This window comes from Botrytis sinoallii (assembly GCF_014898435.1).
Source record: "Botrytis sinoallii strain Bc 23 chromosome Unknown BSIN_001, whole genome shotgun sequence".
Classification (NCBI taxonomy): Eukaryota; Fungi; Ascomycota; class Leotiomycetes; order Helotiales; family Sclerotiniaceae; genus Botrytis; species Botrytis sinoallii.
The window spans coordinates 4,643,399-4,666,155 of NW_024066028.1; the positions used below are offsets into that span (position 1 = coordinate 4,643,399).

The 22,757-nt window shown below is 41.4% G+C and overlaps 7 protein-coding genes across 7 annotated transcripts; 4 read left to right on the plus strand and 3 right to left on the minus strand.

Annotated features, from left to right (window-relative positions):
- Window positions 1-5,052: 5,052 nt before the first annotated feature.
- EAF02_000993 (uncharacterized protein) lies at window positions 5,053-6,363 on the minus strand (the record flags this gene model as incomplete). Its single annotated transcript, XM_038897041.1, has 3 exons — window positions 5,053-5,556; window positions 5,651-5,901; window positions 6,081-6,363. The coding sequence occupies 3 exons, from the start codon at window positions 6,361-6,363 to the stop codon at window positions 5,332-5,334; spliced, it is 759 nt and encodes a 252-aa protein (XP_038763900.1). The 3' UTR covers window positions 5,053-5,331.
- Window positions 6,364-6,980: 617 nt separating this feature from the next.
- EAF02_000994 (uncharacterized protein) lies at window positions 6,981-8,426 on the plus strand (the record flags this gene model as incomplete). The annotated part of the gene is made up of 3 exons (XM_038897042.1): window positions 6,981-7,098; window positions 7,153-8,019; window positions 8,074-8,426. 3 exons carry the CDS (start codon window positions 6,981-6,983, stop codon window positions 8,424-8,426), a joined length of 1,338 nt encoding a protein of 445 aa, XP_038763901.1.
- Window positions 8,427-13,441: 5,015 nt separating this feature from the next.
- Window positions 13,442-14,509, plus strand: EAF02_000995 (uncharacterized protein; the record flags this gene model as incomplete). Its single annotated transcript, XM_038897043.1, has 1 exon — window positions 13,442-14,509. The coding sequence occupies one exon, from the start codon at window positions 13,442-13,444 to the stop codon at window positions 14,507-14,509; it is 1,068 nt and encodes a 355-aa protein (XP_038763902.1).
- Window positions 14,510-14,536: 27 nt separating this feature from the next.
- Window positions 14,537-15,718, plus strand: EAF02_000996 (uncharacterized protein; the record flags this gene model as incomplete). Its single annotated transcript, XM_038897044.1, has 1 exon — window positions 14,537-15,718. One exon carries the CDS (start codon window positions 14,537-14,539, stop codon window positions 15,716-15,718), a length of 1,182 nt encoding a protein of 393 aa, XP_038763903.1.
- Window positions 15,719-18,320: 2,602 nt separating this feature from the next.
- EAF02_000997 (uncharacterized protein) lies at window positions 18,321-18,953 on the minus strand (the record flags this gene model as incomplete). Its single annotated transcript, XM_038897045.1, has 1 exon — window positions 18,321-18,953. The coding sequence occupies one exon, from the start codon at window positions 18,951-18,953 to the stop codon at window positions 18,321-18,323; it is 633 nt and encodes a 210-aa protein (XP_038763904.1).
- A 724-nt stretch (window positions 18,954-19,677) lies between these two features.
- Window positions 19,678-20,304, plus strand: EAF02_000998 (uncharacterized protein; the record flags this gene model as incomplete). Its single annotated transcript, XM_038897046.1, has 1 exon — window positions 19,678-20,304. One exon carries the CDS (start codon window positions 19,678-19,680, stop codon window positions 20,302-20,304), a length of 627 nt encoding a protein of 208 aa, XP_038763905.1.
- Window positions 20,305-20,674: 370 nt separating this feature from the next.
- On the minus strand, window positions 20,675-22,155 carry EAF02_000999 (uncharacterized protein; the record flags this gene model as incomplete). Its single annotated transcript, XM_038897047.1, has 4 exons — window positions 20,675-21,577; window positions 21,626-21,885; window positions 21,937-22,032; window positions 22,080-22,155. 4 exons carry the CDS (start codon window positions 22,153-22,155, stop codon window positions 20,675-20,677), a joined length of 1,335 nt encoding a protein of 444 aa, XP_038763906.1.
- Between the last annotated feature and the right edge of the window lie 602 nt (window positions 22,156-22,757).

Consider the following 22,757-nt stretch of genomic DNA (forward strand, 5'->3'; position numbering starts at 1 on the left):
TATGTAGTAGCATCTCTGATAATGGGATCAATGAGGGGCTCTTTCTGTTTCTATTGGTTTCCGAGCGCTGTGAATATAGTGAGGGTATGAGTAGAGTGGGTGGAAAAGAGACAAAAGGGGAGATTCAAGTGCATTTTTAGGCATTTGTGGAAAAGGCGCCAGATTGGAATCTCTCGGACTTTATACATGTTGAAAAGAGTGCGAAAAAGTGCAATGTCGGACAGATATAGACTAGGCATGGTTTTGAACTTTGGGTGATTGCGGCCAGCGTTTATAGGGTATTTATACCCGAAATTGGGGTGAGTTCAGACAGCGAGCAGGCTTTAGATGGATCAGATGTTACTGTATAGAAAGGAGCGGATATTTCGATGACAGAGGACAGAGGACACTGTTTCAAAAATATTCAGGATAGTTTTAAATAGATTCCTATGGACTGCACGAGAGATTCAGCGAGGTATATCCAATGAGCTCCTGCCTTACCAGACAACAATTTCGGAAGGGACAAACATAATCAATCATACAATCCGCGCCCATGTGTCTTCAACGACAGTAATTAGCGACGACGACGACAATGACAAGAACTATGTCTGGATAGTTCGAGCCCGCTCCCTGATGTACTCAATCGTGAACAACCGGGTATTCATGCACAAATCAGGCAACCTGAATCAACGCTTGTATTTTTTTGGTAACCTCTGGCGCAGTTTATTTTGGCTGCATAGAGACAACGAGAAATATATAGTTAGCAATTCAGGATATATCTTGAACTTTCCTCTCGCCTTCTTCCTAAGCGAGCGACACGGACTTATTACACTAGCGCCTACTCCCGAGCTTCTCGAAGTCCCACATCCCATCATCCATCATTATAAAAACATACCAGAGAGCCAAGAGTGAGAAGTGCAACCCATATATGAATTAACTAGAAAAAGTTATATTTTCAATGGCGCATGAGACGAGAACAGAACAAGCAAATTTCTTATGCCTAAGAAAATTATCTGTCATATTCACCCGTATGAGAATGAGAATGGAAGGGTGTAAGAATTCGTTCTATAAGCTGATGATTTATAGCAATAGAATTGAGGGAAGTGACAAAAATCGCAAGATCGACGTGATTCATGGAAGACTGACGACGGGAACGTAGATCAAGTTCCGGTGCAATGGGTTAACTTGTTGGACAACACTTCTCTGGTAATATCGAATATACAGGAAATTTAAGAGGTATGAATGCGTCATCCTTGTATCGGAAAAGATGAGTGCTCACAAACTATAATGTCTCGGAGTGACAGAAAGACTTCTTTATATAGGTACCAAGAGGAAGACTGTTCGCCAAGTGAGAGATGTACGCGGTTCATGTATAAGTCAGTGAATGAATTGTAGATCGATCTTGGAGTCCACTCTGGTAATTTCAAATTAGCTGTTTGAATCAATTGGAGGAAGATGACGTGTTTAAAACTCCTGTGAATAGTCCAATTCCCAAATATAAGAAGCACCGAATATCTTCCTGTTCAATTTCCCTATCAAAGAGGATCAGTTTTCAGAGAAAGATCTACTTTAATGTGTAAATAACATGAAAATAAGTAATTTTACCTGGTTGCGAGTATTCTTCCTCCCATACATTGTGTTTTTCTTCGCTCTAGTGGATTGACAAGAAAAGTTTCCTGGCGGTATTGCTGATGTGAATGCGTAAATGAAAATAGTCTCTAATTCAAACTCAACGACAATAGATCCCCGGTCAGTGACAATAAAAAGTGGCATCTTCCACCAATATTTTCAGATCAAGACGTGAATAACCTTAGTTGAAGTTCCCCAAGAGAGTTCTAGAATAAATAATTCATCACCGATAATCTCCTTGCTGAGTCTCCTTAGTCTTAGAGATCTCAATTTATGCTGTATACTGTTTGTGAATCAATGAGGGGGATGTTTATATACCCCAATATTGGAAAGAGGTCTCATCTTGATTGTGGACATGAAGAGAAAATGAGAGGTGGATTGAGAGTGAGGGGTATGACCCCCACCAAAGCCCAACTATAGAGAACATCTCTACCGTACAAGATCGACCTCATACTCCGAAGTATCACGATATCAGCTATAAAATAGTATGGATATTTTCCGCTTCTTACCTGAGGTAAGTATATTCCAGAAATCATAAACAGGCAGTAAGAACGAAGCTATCTCCCAAGATTCAGACCCAAACAGTCTTTTAAGTTGGTGTGTGACTCTCAGGTAATGACCCAGCACACTGATCCTAGAGTTCCAAGGTTCCCAAAGACATTTTTGAGTGTGATCACAATCTACAATCTATCACAACGTGAATTTCTGAATAATAATGATATTCAAAATTTAACAGAAAAGAAGTACTGGGTAATCGATAATAAAATATCTTATCTCTTTATAAAAGGTTTTTCTATAATAATCTTGAATTTCTACTCCCTAACTGGTTATATTTATATACTAAGATCCACAAGTTAGAGTAGTAATGCAGAGAGTAAGTCATGCTGAATTGAGAGATAGTTTCAACCCCCATTTTTCTTGTTTTTCCTCCTGTCGCGATGGGGATGGTGAAGATAATATTGTACTATGGTTCACACTGTTGTTATATTGCTTCAGGTTCTAAAAGCTAGGGCTACGAAACTTATATGGTAAAGTGCCAAGGCACTAGCGCAAGCGCTAATGTGGTCACAAGATCCCTGTCCCGACCGATTTAAACATTTGTGGATGCAAAAAATTAGACGGATCGTTCGGTGGGAGGTTTCACATAGTTGAAATTTGAAAATTTGATGAAAGATTTGTGGGGATTTAGTTCGGGAGTTGGTGGGATAGTTTTAAAAGTGAATACAAGAAATTAACTCACTGTACATGATGAAGGCACTAAAGATAACGCAACCTCATTCACTCAATCAATCCTTATATCCATTCTTCTTCACCCACCCAGCATTTCACCAATTACTCCCTCAATACTAGCGTTAGGTGTTCTATCTACTTTTAAGCGAGAAATCTCAAGGCAGGTGTGATATAAATACAACCGAAATGCTAAGAGTACTAGGTAAACAGTAAATAAAAAAATGAAAGACAGAGATAAGGGGGATCATGAAGAAGGATACATAAACAAAAAAGCTCCTCATACTTGCAATCTCCCAATCATTAAGTCTTAGTAGTCGATAGTACGAATGAATTACATTTCGAGGGATGAGTTTGGTAGTTTTGACAACGAAAACGAACACCCCACCATTGCACTTTCGACAAACAAAAATTCAAACTCGCTAGCAATAGGAAAAAAATATCATAAACCAAAAGTAACAAGTAATTCCACTACAAATCAGTTTGCATCTACAGATTTTCCGGCCCATTCGGATGCATTCCTTTGACGGTATAAAACCTCTCACTAAAACACTGCGTCTTCTTGAAAATTTGGTCAACATCTTTCTAAAACTTAGTGGCTCTAGTGGTCAGGGAAGTGGTACTATATATATATATATGCCTCTCATTCTGAACTTTTTCGTGCATCAAGAGATGTAGAGCAAAATATCAGAGTAGGAGTGAGGAGTGTGGATCGATGATTCACAACATCGATTTACTTAACGAGGTGAATAATGAGCATAATCGTCTAATCTTCCTGAATACTCGAGTCGGCTAATCACAGTTAGGATTATCTGTACATCAATCAACATATGGTCCTTGGGGTATAAAATATCCTGTTTATCGACTTCGAAACAGTAAACAACTCTGGCCAATTGGAATTGGGCAACAAGGGCTGGAAAGTAGAAATTGGAAATTCATTTGACTCTTTGATTCTCTGAGACTTCTGAAAAATGAAGAGGAAATAGAAAGCTATTAATTGATCCTGAAGAGATATTATGGTATGCGAGAAGCACGATAATTGAATCAAGACGAACTAACAACACCGCTCACCAACAATCAAAATTCTCAACGACAACATGACGCGGAAACTCCTCACAGAGTAACACAACAATCCACCCAAAGCCAAGAAGAAAAGAGAAGAAGGAATAACTCCACGTCTCATACACTTCCGAGAATTCTCTAGTCCCTGAATCTTAGGTATCCCGCGTGGATAACACCCTGGTTTCTACAATCTAGTTGTAGCAGCCGTTTTTATACTTTCTTGGGATCGATTCGTGATCTCAGAAATCACGACTTCTTTCTCCAAAGAGCCCCGCAGTATGCATCCCAACAGCTCACAATACTACCCATCGAAGTCACCGACTCTTTATTCCTCACCCCAAAAAACCCATCTCAACCCGATAAACTGCTCTCCTACTCCCCCTCAGAACCATTCATTAAATTCCTCTAAAACACGCGTGTAAAGAACTATTGAACTTCTTTCTCCCCTCCATCTCATCTCCATCTCCATCTCCCTCTCCATTCCGTCTCTACTCCTTACTCCTCACTCCTCGATCCCCACTCTGCTTCACCTCTCAATACCATCAAGCATCCATCCCTTCCCACTCAACTATCCATCTTTTCACCAAACATATCTAAAAATCCAAGAATTCCGCACCGACAGTGAACAATTCCAAATATCCATTTAAAAGTAAAACCCTAAATCCACAATAACAACTCCCCCCCTCAAAATCAACCAACAAGAAATCAGTATAGCGCAATCTCAATATATATAGTTTGAATAAAATACAAGAGTGAACTGAGATTTTTTGGGGGGGGGAGGGGGTCGCGTTTAGAGATCTGGATTTATAGGAGGGTGGGTGTTTGTATTCTTTTTTTCTGGGGGATTGATGGAGAATATGAATATGAATATGGAGAGGAGAAGAGAAAAGGAAATATCCACGCCAACAACGACGACAACAACCCCCATCGGTAAACAACTACTTCATCATCAATAAACTACCAAAACCATTCAATCTTCAACTTCAGATTTAGTCTTCCAGAAATAACCTTGGAATATACAACATCCCGCACAAGGAGATTCCACTAGATGAGCGACCGACCTATGAGTTGCTGACTCGTGATATTTTGGAAAGTACAGGGAGTTGAGGAACTTTCTTAGAAAAATGGAAGAGGGGGAGGGTGTCCACTTTGAGCCCCACTAGTTCACTTCGTATCAATGATCTTGTAAAGTAACACGCACGCACGTACATACAATCTCCAGCACAGGTAAAAAGAACCAATCCACCAATCAAATCAAAAAGCTTTCTTATTCTATGGTATAATCCCCGCATACAAAATTCACAACCACGAATTAATCAGATTTCCACCTCTCAAATGACCAACACCAAGCAAGCAAAACCCATTTGAAAATGTCCAAAAGACTTCTCATCTTCTTCGCAATCAATCATACATCCACGCAGTTTTCAGATCCCTTTAAAGCTCAGACTTGGCGTCATTCAAAGCCTCTGTGACTGCTTTCTCCAAAGCCTCTGGTTTGGTGGTGGAAGCCCATCTTTGCTTGACCTTTCCATCTCTACCGACTAACCACTTTTCGAAATTCCACTTGACGCGTTGAAGACCGAGGAGACCTGGTTTTTCTGATTTGAGCCATTGAAAGAGAGGAGCGGCATTATCGCCATTTACGTCGATTTTTTTCATCTGTGTAGTAATTGTTAGTAAAAATTCCAATTGATTCAATGTCAAGAATAGATGGCATGTCATAATCCAAAGAAGGAATATGCAGAGAACGTACAATTGGGAAAGAGACGCCATAGTTAATTTGACAGAAACTTTGAATTTCCTCGTCAGAACCTGGATCTTGACCTCCGAATTGATTACAAGGGAAACCCAAGATGACAAAATCATCACCGTGCTTCTCCTTCATATCTTTGTATAATTTCTCGAGTCCTTCATATTGAGGAGTGAAGCCACATTTGGAAGCTGTATTGACGATTAAGAGGACTTTGCCTTTGTATTCTGAGAGGGGTGTTGGTTCGCCTTTTTCTGTAAGGAGATGGGTGGTTAGTATAATGATGGTGAAGATTACTCGTGTGCGAACATGAGGGGTAGGATGTATGCAAGAATGGGATGAGATGCAATGGGATGCGGTGAGATGATGTGCCATGGAATGCGAGCGAATGCGATGCAATGTGATGCAAAGTAATGCGAAAAAGAAAACATACTATTCAAAGGTTCAAACTCGTAAATGGTAGCTGCGGACGACATGGTGATATTTCTGATATGTTGTTGCACGTAATTTTGGGAATGTTTTTTGAAAGTTAAATCTGTTTTGCGTGATGTCCAAATATTGGATGATGAGGTACTTCGTCGAGAGAATGCGACGAAGATGTATGAGAGAGAAGAGAAAGAAGAAGAGGATTGGAAATGTGAGGGGAAGTGGGTTTTATGAAGGGATCGTATTGATCGAATCGCTTTGGATTGGAAGTGTGTGTGTATGGGTATCATAAAGAGATGGGATGACGTTTGAAGAAGGGGAATATTTGTAAGAAAGTGAAGGCTCTGGAGGTCTAGATGGTACAGCTTTTGTATGGGATTGTGAGGGGTCTGAGAGGGTTTTGGGGTTAGAGCGTGTGAATTTGAGGCAAGGGAAGGAATTTCGGATTTATCTTGATGCCGTGGAGGAATTAGAAAATGGAGTGATTTCATTGGTTGGAATTAGTAAATTTTAAAGTTTACCTGAGTATAAAGTGGAGATATCAACATTTATTCCGAGGTTAGATTAGCAAATATAGCGGGGAATGCCGAAGACGAAAACAGTATGGTGAAGCGGCAAAAAGCATCAAACACTCGAAACATTAGTAGCTAGTTAAGTATTCTCACGTGGGAATGGAATGACTAGTTGACCACTAGAAACTTATCAATTATTAGTCATCGACCGGCTGGTATTTGACTGGCTGACTACTCATACAGCTGACTAAGTAAAGCCAGCTTAGACCATTTCAGGCTAAGATAAGGGTCTTATCTGACTCTAGCTCACGCCTTTCTCAAGCCTTTCTCAAGCTACCATAGCACGGCTACTCAGTACCTGTCCATCCTGAAACTCTATTTGTATAAACATTATTATGCTCAAGAAACAATCCGAGCACTTGATTCGAACAATGGCAACGGCAACGACAACGGCCACTTCTCCAACTTCTCCAACTTCTCCTACGGAAAAGAAAAGAAATATTGTAATTATTGGCATGTTATTCTCTGTTTCTTCAATCATCACATCATCATTCTAACTCTCAACAGGTGGTGGAATTATTGGTTGTACATCTGCCTATTACCTCACTCGCCACCCCTCATATAACCCCTCTACAACAAAAATTACCATCATCGAAGCTCAATCCATCGCATCAGCAGCTTCCGGAAAAGCAGGTGGATTGCTTGCATTATGGGCACGTCCAGCCTCAATTGTACCACTTTCATACAAACTTCATGCCGAACTGGCAAAAGAACATGATGGGGCAAAAAGATGGGGTTATCGTCAATTGCATTGTGGTTCCATAGGAGCCAAGGCACGACTTATCTCGGAAGCCGATCCTAAAGAACCAACTGAGAATGAAGGAGAAGCTTGGAAAAAGTTACCCAAAAGCGATATGAAGAAACAAAAGAAATATCAGGGAGATGATATTCCAACGAATTTAGATTGGTTCGAAAATGATAATATTAAATGGTATTCGGAAATGGGAACTCCAGAGACCACAGCACAAGTACATCCATATCAATTCACCACTTCCATGGCAGAATTGGCGGTGGAAAAGGGAGTCGAAATTATTTATGGTTCGGTTACCGCAATTGATTACACGGGGAATCATGTAAAGGGTGTTACTTATGAAGACAAGGAGACGAAACATATTCACATGTTACCTGCGAATGATGTCATATTATCTGCGGGCCCTTGGACCAGTCATGTATGGCCAGAAGCACCAATTACTTCACAAAGAGCACATAGTGTTGTGATTGAAGCAGAAGTATCTCCTTGGGCAGTCTTTACAGAAATCGATTTACCAAAGGGATTTGGAAGAAAAAGTGAAGATGGAGCAAAGAAGAGAAAACATGATAAGATGGTCAATCCAGAGATGTATGCTAGACCTGATGGAACAGTATATGCTTGCGGTATGTATTTCTTCATTCATCCTTTTTGATTGGTATTGACGAATAAATGTACAGGCGAAGGAGATGAGAGAATTCCTCTCCCTAAATCTTCAAATTTAGTCGTATGCGATGAGTCTAGTTGCGATGATATTCTAGATTACGTAGGATCTATCTCCGATCCTTTGCGAAAAGGAAAAGTCCTAGCCAGACAAGCATGTTATCTCCCATTAGCTAGTAGTGGTGGCGGTCCTCTCATCGGACATACGGGTATCCGAGGACTTTTTCTCGCAGCAGGACATACATGTTGGGGTATTCAAAATAGTTGTGCGACTGGAAAATTGGTGAGTGAATTTGTGTTTGAAGGGGAAGCAAAGAGTGCAGACATTCACAGCTTGGATCCAAGAAAGTTTTTAGGTAATGAAGATTAAATGGCTTAGCAAAGGGGAATGGTAAAGGCTAGGTAGGTATCTAGAAGTAGGTATTTAATGAAATAAATATACGATCATCTTTTTTTTCTTGGTAATTACTAGAGAGTACATGGAGAATGAATTTTAAAACTTCCAGAAGAGAATTGTGTGATTGAGGTGTACGATTTTTCTTTAAGGTCTTGGTTTTTTGGTGAGATGTTTCTGGGGACGGGACGGGGGGGGGGATATTTGGTTGGTGTATGTGTGTGTATATGTGTGTTGTATCCGTGGGTTTCTAGCTGAATTTTGCGGTTAATGGATAGCTAAGAGCAGCTCAATAAAGAAGAAATGAAGATTTGGCGAGTAAATGCGTAAATCGATGTATTCTCTGGGACATACAGGGAAAGGAACGGGGAGAGGAGGGTATATAAATATATAAATATCGTTCGGAGAAGGGGGTAGATTGATGATATTGTGCAATGTGGATGGGATATGGCGACTAGGGCATACAGCGGTGCTGGGTTGTGGGTTTGCTTACTTTTGGGTGGGAGTTTGGGGTTGGTTTCGTGGTGGAGGGGGATTGATGGAGGGGATTGATGGAGGGGATTGATGGAGGGGATTGATGGAGGGGATTGATGGAGGGGATTGATGGAGGGGATTGATGGAGGGGATTGATGGAGGGTTGGAGGGGATTTTAGGGTTGGGGATGGTGTTTTTTTTGTGGATGATTACTGGGCAGTTTTATCATTACCGCATTGTCTTTGCTGTGGATGGCTGTTTCGAAACTTTTTCTGTCGTTGAAAGTCTTCATTGTCGAAATTTAGATTACACGGAATTGGTTGGTTCGCATTTCTTGAAATTGAGGATCTAGTTCATTCTGCGGGTATTGTATTGTGATTTGAGAGAGCCGCGGGACTGTTGTCTAATCACTCTCTGGATCAATTTCTTCCTGCTTTGGTTATCTTGGGGGTTTGATAGTTGGGGACTTTATATAGGAGCACGGAGGGGGAAAATTAGGAGGGTTGGAGTGGGATGAGTTGGTTAGTGCGAGTGAATCTGGAGGCGGCTCGAGTGGAATGTTGGGTGATGTGGTGAAGGTGGCTTAGTGGAGATGAGATTGTGATTGGGAGTTTTGAAGAACGTAAGGGAGAAATTCGAAAATGGGAAATGTCAATCTGGGTAAACAATTTAGGTACTCCCCCATTTTCGATCCATTCCTATGCATCTAGGATAAGATGCTTAGAGTACTTCGCATATGGACGGGTTTTATTCATTATTTTACATTTCCAACTTAGCTGTTACGTTGTAGAGATTTCAGTTACTTGAGAACTGCTGATAGACAGACATACAATGAAGTTAAGTTTTGGTTCTGATATATCTAGTCAGGAGAATAAGTTCAGGGACCCAGAGGATGTAGAGTGAAATTTCACACGAATACATATCCCGAGACGGGCTTTGCTCAGATTGGATGATTGAGGCACAATTTTCAATCAAATCTAGTGCTTTGAAGAATGAAAAGTTTTAGCGTGGATGATCAACTTCAGTGAAAAAATTCGGATTTCAAAAGAAGTGGGGACTGGGGAAAGAGTTTTGGGAAATCACGACGCATATATACTTGAGTTTTTTGGTGTTTGAAGCTTCAATTGAAGAATCGTACAAATGCTCGTATCGAGGACATGCGGCTTTGGAATTTCTGTCACCCGTCGTCAAGTTGTGAAGGTGCACTCGCATTGCGAAGGTTTTGCTCAGAATATTTGGAGGCTTGTTAAAAGCTTATCTTCTTTGCCGTCGTCGTCAACTGTGTTACATCTTTCAATGGTAGCAAGGAATTATCATAAATCACGCTCTCAGTTACTGTCATTCATTGATAATGACCGTCAAAAAAAGCTAATCGTTGTCCTTTATTCAAACATCTCGCTTAGTTTAACGAGAATTTTCTGTGAGGGATGAAGGGACTCGGCCTTCTGGAAGTGATAGGTAGGACTTCTCCTATTGCTGCATGTTCTGTAGAGATTGAATTATTATTTTATAGCTTCGGTGAACTGATTCCTATTGGATGCAGTGAGAAGTCTTTGGTTTGTTTGTGGTATATATAGAAAACGAAAACCTTATCTTCCCCCTTCTTCCTCTGTGTCCTTGTCATCTACTTGGGGAGTGAATATATCCGCACCTTCCATATTTTATTATCTTACTTGGCTGAGCTTAAGACTCCGATACATTCATTGAATAAAATTTATTGATTCAATCACCGAATACACAACCATTTTGGAATCTCCCTCAAGATCAGGTATATAGTTTTCTCGAAGATTGGAGCAATTCTGCTACTCTCGAGTAAAAGACTAAGTGCAGAGGATAGGACGACATGGGAGAATATGGCGAGTTTTTGCAGGTTGAAGGTGCGTTCGAATTGGACAAGACGTACGTGAAATTTTTATCTTTTAGGTTTTGACCAGGGATTTCTTTCATCGTCGGGAGTCTTGGCTTTTGTATAAGCAAAATCTTTTGTTGCGTGTAAATAAGTTTTATCGTCAAACATTTGAGCACTGTCATGAAATTTTAAATCACAATCATAATTTTGAAGTCACAATCTTCCTTCCGACGATTATTGTTCGAGCCTAAGCCCCTCTGACTTGAGAATAAAAAATCTGTACTTCATATCAATGTGTGCTGATTGAAAGTCTTCAAGTATACCCCAATAGTATGGTATGCTTCTTCATGCTTTTATCTTGATAGTTGGGTAATTAAGATTATTCAGTCTTTATATACAGTAAAGTTGGAAGACTGAGGGGGGAAGCTGAAGTGAAGAGTGGGGCAGGATATTGCGGAACATTTTTGAATCTTCTTGGTTGAGTTTCGACAGTGAAATGGTAGATTGACCTTAAGCGGCTAGTAGAGATGTTCGGAAATTCAATTAAAATCATTACAGATCCGCACTACCAGTGGGAGTCTCAGCTGAGTACTGTACTTCTGGCGAAGGAAACAAGATCATACTTAGATTCATTCGCTTAAATTAGGAGGCCCGCTTTGTAGAGAATTGGGACGTGCTTAAGAACTCAGGTGAACAACGTTCTTCTTTCTAGCAGGAAGCGCGTTTGATTCAGTCCTTGAAAGCCAATATGAAATTTGAATTTTTTCTGTAATCAGATTTACTTTTCCTGATATTCTTACTGGCTTTTCGGGGTTTGATCACATGACATGAGCAGAAATTCTCAGTTGTGTTATACCCTTTTCATTAGAAATCCATATTTCATTCTCATTGTTGCCGAAATAGTTCATTGTCAAGTTGATGATAAGCCCTGTCATTTAGATCTTCAATCTAATGCTTGTAACTCAAATTCTCATGGTATCCCTGTATATGGCGATGACTTATGCCACACTCATGCTTTCGATGGTATCCAGCCCTGTACGAATTCAAGGTTTACCCATTCTTGGATCCTTGATGTTTAAGGGTAATGAGTCTTCATAGTGTTGCGGGTTCTTGGAATTGACAGTTGTACTGTTCACATGATAATGTGATAGGATTGGGTGTAGGATGGATCGAAGTCTTGCTACTAAGTTTTGCCATACAGTGAGTGAATCTGCAGGTCAGACTTCTCAATGAGAAGTTGAGCTTGGAAACATGAGTCAATAATAAATTGTCTATTCACCCCTTGGATAAATACCTCTCACACTATTCTCAATGAGTCAATTCGAGTGAGCTATTGTGGATCCGTAGAGAAGCTAGGCACTTGAGAGTTTGATATTCTCTATAATGTTTCTTTCATTGAAAAATGGCCCAGGAAGAAGATACTTCTACAAAAAAATCTCACTTGGTATGTTTCAGCCCCATTAGTTAGTTCCGATGTCTTTGTCAGCTCTTTTTGGCTGCGTTTCTATTCAAAAACTTATCCTTATAAACAAACCAAGATGGAGCTAAGCTTTTAAGACTTCTTAATCAGATTATTTGTATGAGATTGCACGTATCAATGTAGCTTATAGCTCGAGAGCCTGGGAGTTGGAGATCCAGGTGAAATTAGAAAGATGATATTATTCTGAGCCTTGATATAGCTGCCGACATGCATTTCTTCTTCAAATAAATAGTTTGTACTGTGATATCGTTCGTTTGGTAGCTTTCAGACTGACAAAGTGGATATTAGAGCGTCAGAAGAGAGAAATTGAAGCGTGTCGAGGAAGGAAGGCGTTATCGAAAATACTGATTGTGGCAATGAGATCTTTGAACTTTCCATATTCGTATTCTCCAACCAATTGGTGTCGTGAAATCGAAAGAAAAACACGAACTGAAGACCTCAAATAAGTAGATGAGAGGATCCGAGAAGGAAGAATGGTGGAATGGGAGAACCAATTTTATCATCTGAGACAGTGAAGTAGAGAAAAGGATAAGAGGGTGATATGAAGATGTTTGTAATTAGATGATGAATTTCTAGCGATATGGATATAATTGAGAGCCCAACAAGCTATTTCATCACGAGTACTTGCAAAACGTGACAATGCGAATCAACTTGTACCGGGATAATTTTATCCACAAGGCTGTGTTTCGTAAAATTGGTAATCTTTAGATATCTTATTAATGAAATGCATGTCTGGTAATTCAACTTAAGAGCAAATTTCTCACTGCTTAAACGAGCTCCAATCGTCCATTCACACGTGCATCTCTATGCCACTTTTCTTGGAATGGGCACACTTCGATGCATTGGCAACAAAGGCGCTGGAAATTTTCTGTGGCAAAGTCTATACAATTCCTACGCCCGTCTCCTGCATTCGTGGGGGATTTTATCTGCAAGAGAAACATTTTCTCATGACTCGGACAAAGATATTTTACTTCGTCCTTCTTTGATTGGGAAAATATGTTTACAATGCCGTTATAATCTTACATACAGACTATCAAAAGACTGGCCCTACTAAGCCTGAATTCAGATCTAGTCACTATTTACTTTAAGCCTCACGATCTATTCAAATTCATCAATTAATTCTCAACCTCCAGGATCAATATTGTGGAAATCTTTGCTTTCCTCTCAAACTTTGAATCTTTTTTCGAAATGTCCGATCAGAGCACCGAGAATACGGTGGCGACTCATCCGAGCCTCCCTAGCCTGGATTTCGGCGAAATCGATATCACTCCACCAAGCTTAAGACGTCAATCTCGGCCTCAGAGCAAACCAATAGGTCACGAATTTGAATCGATACCGCAACTTTCTTCCTCATTCAGTGATGCATCTTCTCTTCTCGATTCCAGTAGTCGTACATCGGATATAGCTATCAAATCGATCTCATCGCGATCCCAAGCCAAATTCCATGACATTCGCCATTGTTTGATGGAGTATTATGTTGACTGGAAGTGGGAATTCTTTGCAAGCCTTATCGTCATTGCTTGTCCATTCATTATTGTCGCGACACTATACCCCAATGCAGGAAAACCTTTACCAGAGTGGCCGTTCCAAATATCAATCAACACACTTCTATCTATACACGGTCTTGTGTTTAAAACGTGTTTGATTTTCATTGTCACTTCGTGCATTGGACAGCTTCAGTGGTTTTGGTTTTCTTCCCGTCGTCCACTTTACGACATCGTTTGTTATGATAGAGCTACTCGTGGACCATGGGGCTCCATCCAGTTATTGTTCTCTGAGCATATTCGAAATCCACTCACTGGACTTGGTGCCATAATATTGATAGCTGCGGTCGCTATTGATCCTTTGATCCAGCAACTAGTTTTGCCATACGATTGCGAGGTAGCAACACTGAATATTGAGGCGACTTTGCCCAGAGCCAACCAGTTTGACAATGTACACAGCACATTGATGGACCCTACTTCCGGATTACCAATTAAATCTGCAATTTACGCCCCAGAAGACTGGATGACCTGGCAATGTATAACAGGAAACTGCACATTTTCAGAGACATATGAGACACTGGCATACTGCTGCAGCTGTGAAGATATATCGGGTAAACTCATCCTCGAGACTACCTGTTATGATGAAGAGGCTAACACTAATATTACTTCCGGAACAGAATATTGTGCTGGATCTTTGGGCTCTATCGCAACAACTAGTCTTTACGTGGGAGACTATCCTCCTGATCCGGAAGACCCATTGATTGGTTATTAGATTAATTCGACAATTGATGAGACAACGATGAGACTTGAAGGCCTTGACCCCATCCGACTAGTAATATCGAGAATTTGGAACGATCCAGCTGGCAGCGCGCCCGGCGAGAAAATGTATATAATAGTTCCGAGGACCATAGACCCAATCAAACGACTCGATGCAGACATGTCGAGGCCTTGGATAGATCATAATATGACACTGGCATCGAATCCTTGGCGGCTCCAAGGACATGGTGCGGCGGTATGTTCGCTGCAGGCATGTGTCCGCACGTACAATGCAACGATAAACGGAACTCGGCTTACTGAACACCTGGTTTCCAGCACTGCGACAGATGCTTGGGGTGTTAGTTTAGAACCCGGTGATGGATGGGATTTCAGCGGTGAAACTTGGATAGGAATGATTGATACACACTGTGTAACGGATAGAGAAAGGGAGGGGTTGTCAGAACAAGGCTATAAAATTGACACTTCTTCACGATGGCTTGCTTTTAACAGGTCTTTCATCCCATCTCAAGTTGAAGATGACATAGTATCATCCCTGTTTTCACATCATTGCTTATACCTGATGGCAAGTATGATGTTGCGCGGCGTTCCATTCTTGTTTGATATGTTGGGCGACAACTTGGAGGGTACTGTATCAAGCCCGGGATTAACTCTAAGCATTTATCCAGGAGTTAGTAGGAAAACTGCATTTGGTGGATTGGTTGGCCCTCGAATGATGTTTGACTTGTATGATGATGGCTACATTGAATTTGAAGATATACAGGAAACATTTTCAAATATTTCAGACATAGCTACAGCTTGGATACGAACGCATGGGAACAGTAACTTTTCAGATCCCGCTGTTGGGAAAGTCCTACACTATGCAACATGTTTGCGCGTTCAATGGCCGTGGATAGCATTTCCTGCAACCCTGGCAGTCCTTTCACTGGTCTGTCTCGTGGCTGTGATTACTGTTATGGATAGACAGCAAGTACCAGTATGGAAATCATCACCGCTGGCATTGATCATGAGAGGATCAAACAGAGAGTTTTGGTGCAAACCTACCGCCGACGCAATGGAGGAGAGATCTAAGGAGATCACTGTCATTCTTATAAAGGGGTCTGATCCACAAATCCAGGTTGTGCAAAAAGATTTCGGGCTTGTGGATATAGCCAACAGAGGAATAAATAATTCGAATCAAACTCTGAATGACGACGTGCAGGAATGATCTGTCTCTAGATACCCACGATGCTATGCAGGATAAATTATTCAACTACTTGTTATCCGTTTTGACTCACCTTGAAGCGGGTAGACCAAACAAAATGCAAGGGCTACCGATTAACAACATTTGGCAAGAACAGAAAAAAATCTCACAAAATCGCATTCCGCGCCAAAATATGGAGACAGAAAGAATCGAACTTCCCTCTCACACACTCACGGTAGAATCTTCCAACTGCCGGATCACCAAGGCACGACTCATTTTCATAAATCTTTTCAATCTTCGGAATCACACTGAGAGGTGTGTATTCTACCACTGAACTATATCTCCTATTGAATTTGTTTGATGGACGTTCATATTGGTTACGTCAATGGGATGAGTGGATGTGGATAAATTTAATCTGGGAGTGGGTATGAACATTATGGTCGTGGAAGGAGCACTCGACCTTGTGGTAGAAGACGGAAGGTGATGGATAATCTGAAAATTATCATACAGTTTATGAACATGGGTGTGACTCCTGAAGACACTTCACAAGTCATATAGTTTCGAGTGAATACTGCCACTCTCTGAAAGTAATACCTTTAATGGATCTACCCTTGGCTACCTATGTATATAAAGATCTCGAGACGGTCAATTTCCATATCGTTTGTTCTCGTAGCAACTTGCATTTCGAAGCAGGGTGTCCATTTTGAGAGGGCCTTAGAATGAATGCAAAGCGAGGAGATTTAATATTATGTTCCAATTGTTGTTGAGAACCGTAATTTACTCAAATTACTGAAAGATCATCGTTTTCTTGTGATTGTTGTTCAATGTTCGTATCCTATGGCATTTTCATCGCCGACATGTAACTACTGTTGTCGATTTCATACACTGTTACGCTTGCCATATCAGCCACCCCTCTCTATACTTATTCCTCTGAAGCAAGTAATAGGAAATCAGTAAAAGCGACGTGCCTTCCGAAACTCCAACCTCGACGTTTTTACAGCACGGAAAATCCGAAAACCCCATTTTCTTGGTGAACTATCTTCGTCCATTGTATAGCCATTAAGAAAAGAGAAGAATGTCTCTTTTATATCCTTTGGAAATGACGGAAGTACGCATCAAGATAGAAGATAGGGTGAATCAAGGACAACAGGTTGATACAAAATTAGTATCCTTGGAAGAAACGGAACTGCCACAAATCAAGTGAAAGTACTACGTTTGATTTTCCACCGAAGGCTAAGAGTGAATGCCTGCCAATAAGTCCGTTAATTTGTCCTCATACCTGTATATAACTCTCCAACATTGCCATTGTGATAGAGACCGCAGAGAGACTAGCTATTGACATTACAAAGACATACTTGTTGCTTTGAGTCCAGAAAAGAAATAATGATTATGTTTAACGGGTCCAGTTCCTGGCCAATGGCAACAATTATTTCGGGGTGACTTGGGCATTGTGTGATAGTATGATAACTTGTCGTTGTTGCCACTTATGACTCTCTATTGTCACTAGATTCCCGTTCTACGAGATGACAATAATCGATCAAACATTCCTCTCCGCGCTGGGGGCAATGATATTTCTCCGTGTTTGAGACACCATGTTGAGTAGGAGTGCTTTACAATACAACAATTCACAACTTCACCACTGACTCCTAGTCAATCTGCGTTCGCCGGATCAATGTTGCTTGTTCCATACAGAGAGTCTCTATGATAGCTTTTATAGGATTTCCTCCAGTGCCCCGAGAACAGAGTAGTGGGGAGGATTGAATTGCGTAGCAGCCAGTATGTTTGATCAGGGGTACGTTTATGAGGAAATTCACTCGAAGTTGTATCAAATCTAGTAATCAACGCAGACTAGAATCCAAAAGGTATTGCCATGCGAAGAGAAAAAAAAGAGTAAATGATAAGTTCAGCCTCTCGGGGTGAAGATAATTCGTTAACTTTGGGTTGGAGATCAGATTAAAACGCAAGACTGCTAGGTGAACTATCGTGGTAACACAATAGGTCTATTTTTACTGCCATACTGTTCTCTGGTGTTGTTGCATCTTTCTCTTTTGCCGTCCTTGTCAAACTACTCATGCTTTCAACAACTATGATGTTCGAAATAGACGCTGAACGACAACATGACATAGTCCATAACAATATTTTGAGGCCCATAAGTGCTGATTATCCTAGTGTGGATATATTGGCTACACACCTTTTAAATCTTCCATTGAATCAGGTGAGAAAAGGAAGGTGAGAAAAGGAAGTTGCTCATCAATTGCCACGGGAAGAAAGGTAGCTTTTTTGAAGATGTAAGAAAACAAAGGAGGAAGCGCAATTGGGTCTTTAATACTTGAATTTGGAGAGCTACAAACGTGAGAAGCGCTAGAGAAGTGAAGGAATGTTTCGACAAGATACACTACTTGCGGACCATGTCATCCCACGTAGACTCAGTCCTGATCACGATAAATTTTATCCGGGAGACATTGAGCGAGGGGAATAGTCTGGTGGAGGGAGCAGTCTTGATTTTGCGGAGATGATTAGCATAGTAACACTTCAGCCGTTGCTTCATCGACAATGCTCACGAACAAATAAAGCGGAGCCCAGCAGAATTGTTCAACAATGATCATGATAAACAAAAACCTTTCATTCAATAATTGGACCCCGTCATAACCGCCGTAAATGCTGCCTTAACTTCACTACCCATCGGTCTTCCAGTTTCTTGGGCCAATGTAGGTCGTTCCATCGCTCCAGTATACCCACTACCAACACTCAAACTCATCATTGTCCCAATTTCCACCTCTGCTTCTCCCATAATCTGATGATGTGGTACATCCTCAATCACAGGCCAACAACTCCACGTCCGTTTTCCCCATCCAAACCATCGATCTCCAGTGGTACATCCCCCAATATCTCTACTTTCAGGTGTAATATAACATTCTCCCCATCGCTCCCCATTTCTCTCAATATAAGCATCTTCCGAGAAGTAGTTGTGGAACCGTAAATTGGTTAAATTGCCTCGTGTGAATTGAGGATGCGCAATTGAGAAGTTGGCAGCGTCTGATACGTCAATTGCTGTTCGACACCATTCTGGTGTTGTTGATTTTGGTGATTCTGCTACTTCTTTGGAGACGGATGGAGGGGATGGTGTCCATGCCAAGAAATGCATGGAAGGCGGGTAGAATACATGGCCGATATATATTGGTTCAACGTCAAGTATCGTTTTCGCAGACGCTGAAAGAAAAAGAGGATACAAAGCTGCAAGCGCAAAAGGAACTTTCATCTTGACGTTGACTTCTTCAAAATATTGCAAACGACAGGAAAACAGATTAGAAGCTCAAAGGAATCATTCACTTAGATGAAACGTCGAGAAATTAAAGTGGTCAAAAGTGGATAACGGAAATTGGAGAAAGTGACCGTGGCCCCAAGCCTTGGTGTGTATTTTTCCTCCAACGGACTAATATATCAAAAGTCTAATTTATGCTTGTTGATGGCCCGGATGTTGAGGCGAAATCCCGATATAAGTTCGGATAAGTTGCTGGTAAATAAGGAATAAGAGGAGCCAGAAGGTCAGCTGAGTGTGTGGGGCCCCGCACTCTCACTGTGTGGCGATGTGGAACTGCGACCTTGCAGTTTCAATCTTAGATCACAACTCTAGCTATACATTACTCAAAGTCGCTGTCGTTGTTGGAAATAGTTGTAGATGTAGATGTTTGTGAAGTTACAAAAGGTAGAAGTTCACTGAGTTCGGACTAAAATTTAGCGATGACAAATCATGGTGCAGAACAGAGGCTGACTCACGCCGACGATAGCGATGAGGTCGACTGCGAAACAATTCCTCTATTTGGCATACTGTGAGTTTTCACTCAAAACAATAGTTATTCTTCATGGTCCTCAATTAATCCAAAAAAAACTCATAATTTCTATCGTTTCTTTGGGACAGCAAAATACTATAACCTGAGTCCAAAGTCTACCCCGCATCTCTGGCCCCCAAACTCAATTCCACCATGAATCTCACACTTCGTCCCGCAACCACTGCCGACGCAGAAGCCCTAACAAACATCTATTTCTCGGCATTTAGCACCGACGAAATCTCCCTACTCTGCTTCCCTCGCTCTCCCGTATCATGGACCTGGTGGTACAACTCCATCCTCTCCGAAATCCAAGATCTTTCATCCCATTTCCTCTGCATTCAAGATTCTTCCTCTCCGACTTCAGAGATCATCTCTTACGCAAAATGGAATGATATATCAGCTCCCGTAGCCACACTCAACGATTTACCAGAATGGCCTCGAGGTTGTGATGTAGAAGTTGCGAATCACTTTTTCGGGACATTGATAGAAAGACGTAGAGAGATTATGGGAGAGAGGAAACATTGGTATTTGGAGATTATAGCTACGAAGCCAGAAAATAGGGGCAATGGAGCTGCGGGAAAACTCATGAGATGGGGATTAGAGAGGGCGGACGAGGACGGAGTTGAGACGTATCTGGAGGCTAGTCCAGTGGGCAAGGAGGTTTATGAGCATTTTGGGTTCGAGGAGAAGGCGAGATTGGTGGTTCCAGTAAATGGAAAGAGTGACTTCGTGGAGTGTATGATGGTTAGACACGGGAAGAAGAAGGCGGATGGTGTATAGAAGCACGTGGTTATAAGTCATCAAAAAGCGTATGCCGATATTAAATTACCCGAGGAGTGTCCAAGAATTATAACGAGGTTGGCACTTACTTTGTAAAATTATAAGTCCGCGTCCATTTGATTTGACGATGCCAAATCCCAAAAGAAAAGCACAATAAGAACGTTGTTTTATTGATTTTCTGAGTTCTTCTCCAAGGTTCATGTAGACATCATTAGATAGGAACTTGTGGCGCGCAGCGGGGTGATTTGACTATGTGGTGAGTAACGACAGTGTGTAATTTTTATTACAGCTAAGAAAGTTATGTACAGTCCCACCTTACTCCCCTTCGTTTTCCTTCTCCTTGAATCTCTCTCAGAACTCCATTCCCACTTTATGGAACGGCTTTTGCGTTCAATACAGCGGCGTGATTAGTCACCAACGTGGTATATTCGCTTGTTCCATAATAAATCGTATTTCCATCATCTGAAGTCTTGCCTGTTGAAAGAGTGTCACCGTATTGCCAGTACATACTCCCAGCAGTTGCGGTGTCGAGGACGGTTCCTTGCCAAGGCAATTCATTGAGATGCGTAGGTGAGCCATATTCTTCCAATACTAATGGTTTACCAGCAGCAGCAGTTACATTAGCATGACTTGAGATCCAAGAAGATCCCCATGAATCAACCTCTCCCCATGATCCAGGGTAAAGATGAATAGTAGCGAAATCGATAGTTGGGATAGCAAGGAGATCTGTGAACCATGTACCAGGGCCGGCAGTAAATGGGTAGGAAGTATCGTTTGCAACGGTAAGACCAAATCCTTCGTCTCCAACCGTTACCATGTGGTTGGGGTCGAGAGATTTGATATATTGAGAGATGCTGGTAGCCCAATTTGTGATGACTGAAGTAGCACATCCAGTACATCTAGGCTCATTAGCAAGTTCCCAAGCGAAAACTGCGGTATTTGTCTTGTAGCGGGCTACTACTGCAGCAATATATGCTTTGTATTGGGCTTGAGCTGCTGCGTTTGTGTACCAATCTGTCAAGGAGATACCGTAGTATGTAGCATATGCTTGCATTCCGCCGTAATCATTCCAATTGTTAACGAAATTGATGATGAGACTGATTCCATGAGCCTGAGCCGATTGCACGACATAGTCGAGACGTTGAAGGCCATTGGCACCGGTGTTAATCACTGGTGACTGTCCTGCTATGAACGATTGATACCAAACGCTACCAGAACCTTGTGCTGTTGTGACGTCATTGAAACCCCAGACGCGAAGTACTTTAAGACCAGACTATGACGGATTAGTCGTTGCTACATGATAAGGCATCATTACACTTACAGAAGCAAGATGAGACATAACCAAGTCAACATCTGCATTGTTGGTCAAGAAACCGCACCAATAACAATTTGTTCCTGCAAAGTATGTTTTCTTCCCATTGATCTGGAAAACAGTTCCTGCAGTTTTAGCATAACCAGTTATGGATGTAGCGGTGCTCGCTGGTGCAGCTGTAGTGCTTGTGCTTGAGGTGGTGCCTGGCCTGGTAGTTGATGTAGTTGATGTAGTGGCGGGCTTGGTGCTTGTAGTGAGAGTTGTGGATGCTGCGTACCACATTAGTAGATGCCAACCATTGTCTCAGGGAGATGTCTAACCTGATACTGGCATGCATTGAGAGTAGAATTCACTTGAATATGCACATGTAAATCCCGTTACGCAGGTTGTCGGTCCTGTCCAATTCTGCCCACCACCTATCAATCGTCAGCATATATGAAGCATTATCACTATAAATACTTACACTTTGCATATCCGGCAGCTTGGCCTCTGACAAGAGCAACCGCACAAGAGGTGATGAGTGCAATTGATACTTTCATTCTGAAGACTTTTGATCAAATCTTTGATCGAAATACAATGGAATGAATGATACAAGCCAAGATGAAGGAATAGAGCAGAGCGATGATTTATGTAAATAACAAGACGGGGCGAAAGACTGACTTCGACCCACCCTAGATAGCGGTAGAAATGCGAAGGGAACAATTATATCCCGTCGGTCCGGAAATGAAGATTACGGTGCATACTAAATGCAAGAAAACGTTGTGACTGAAGGAAAATCATCGAATCTTCCGTATCAAACAATGCTCGTGAAGAAAATCACGAGTACATGAAGCCATAGTTACTATTTTCGAGTACACGGAAGAACCTCTCTGTGACCACAAGAAGAGTACTGCATAAATTGATATTAATTTAATATAAGGTTTATTCTTTCGTGTCAAGCCGCTGATTTGATTGATGGAGTCGAGTGGGTGGATCTCCACGACGTGGTGATTAGACGATCCATCTAGTTCCACAGGCTTTGCGGTACGATATCCGCAAGGCACATGCACGATTTCCACAAAATCTGGGGTAATGAACACCAATCGGCGTCCGAGGAAATTCTTCATACCCGTACCAAATCTTTCAAATTTAATTGTCACCA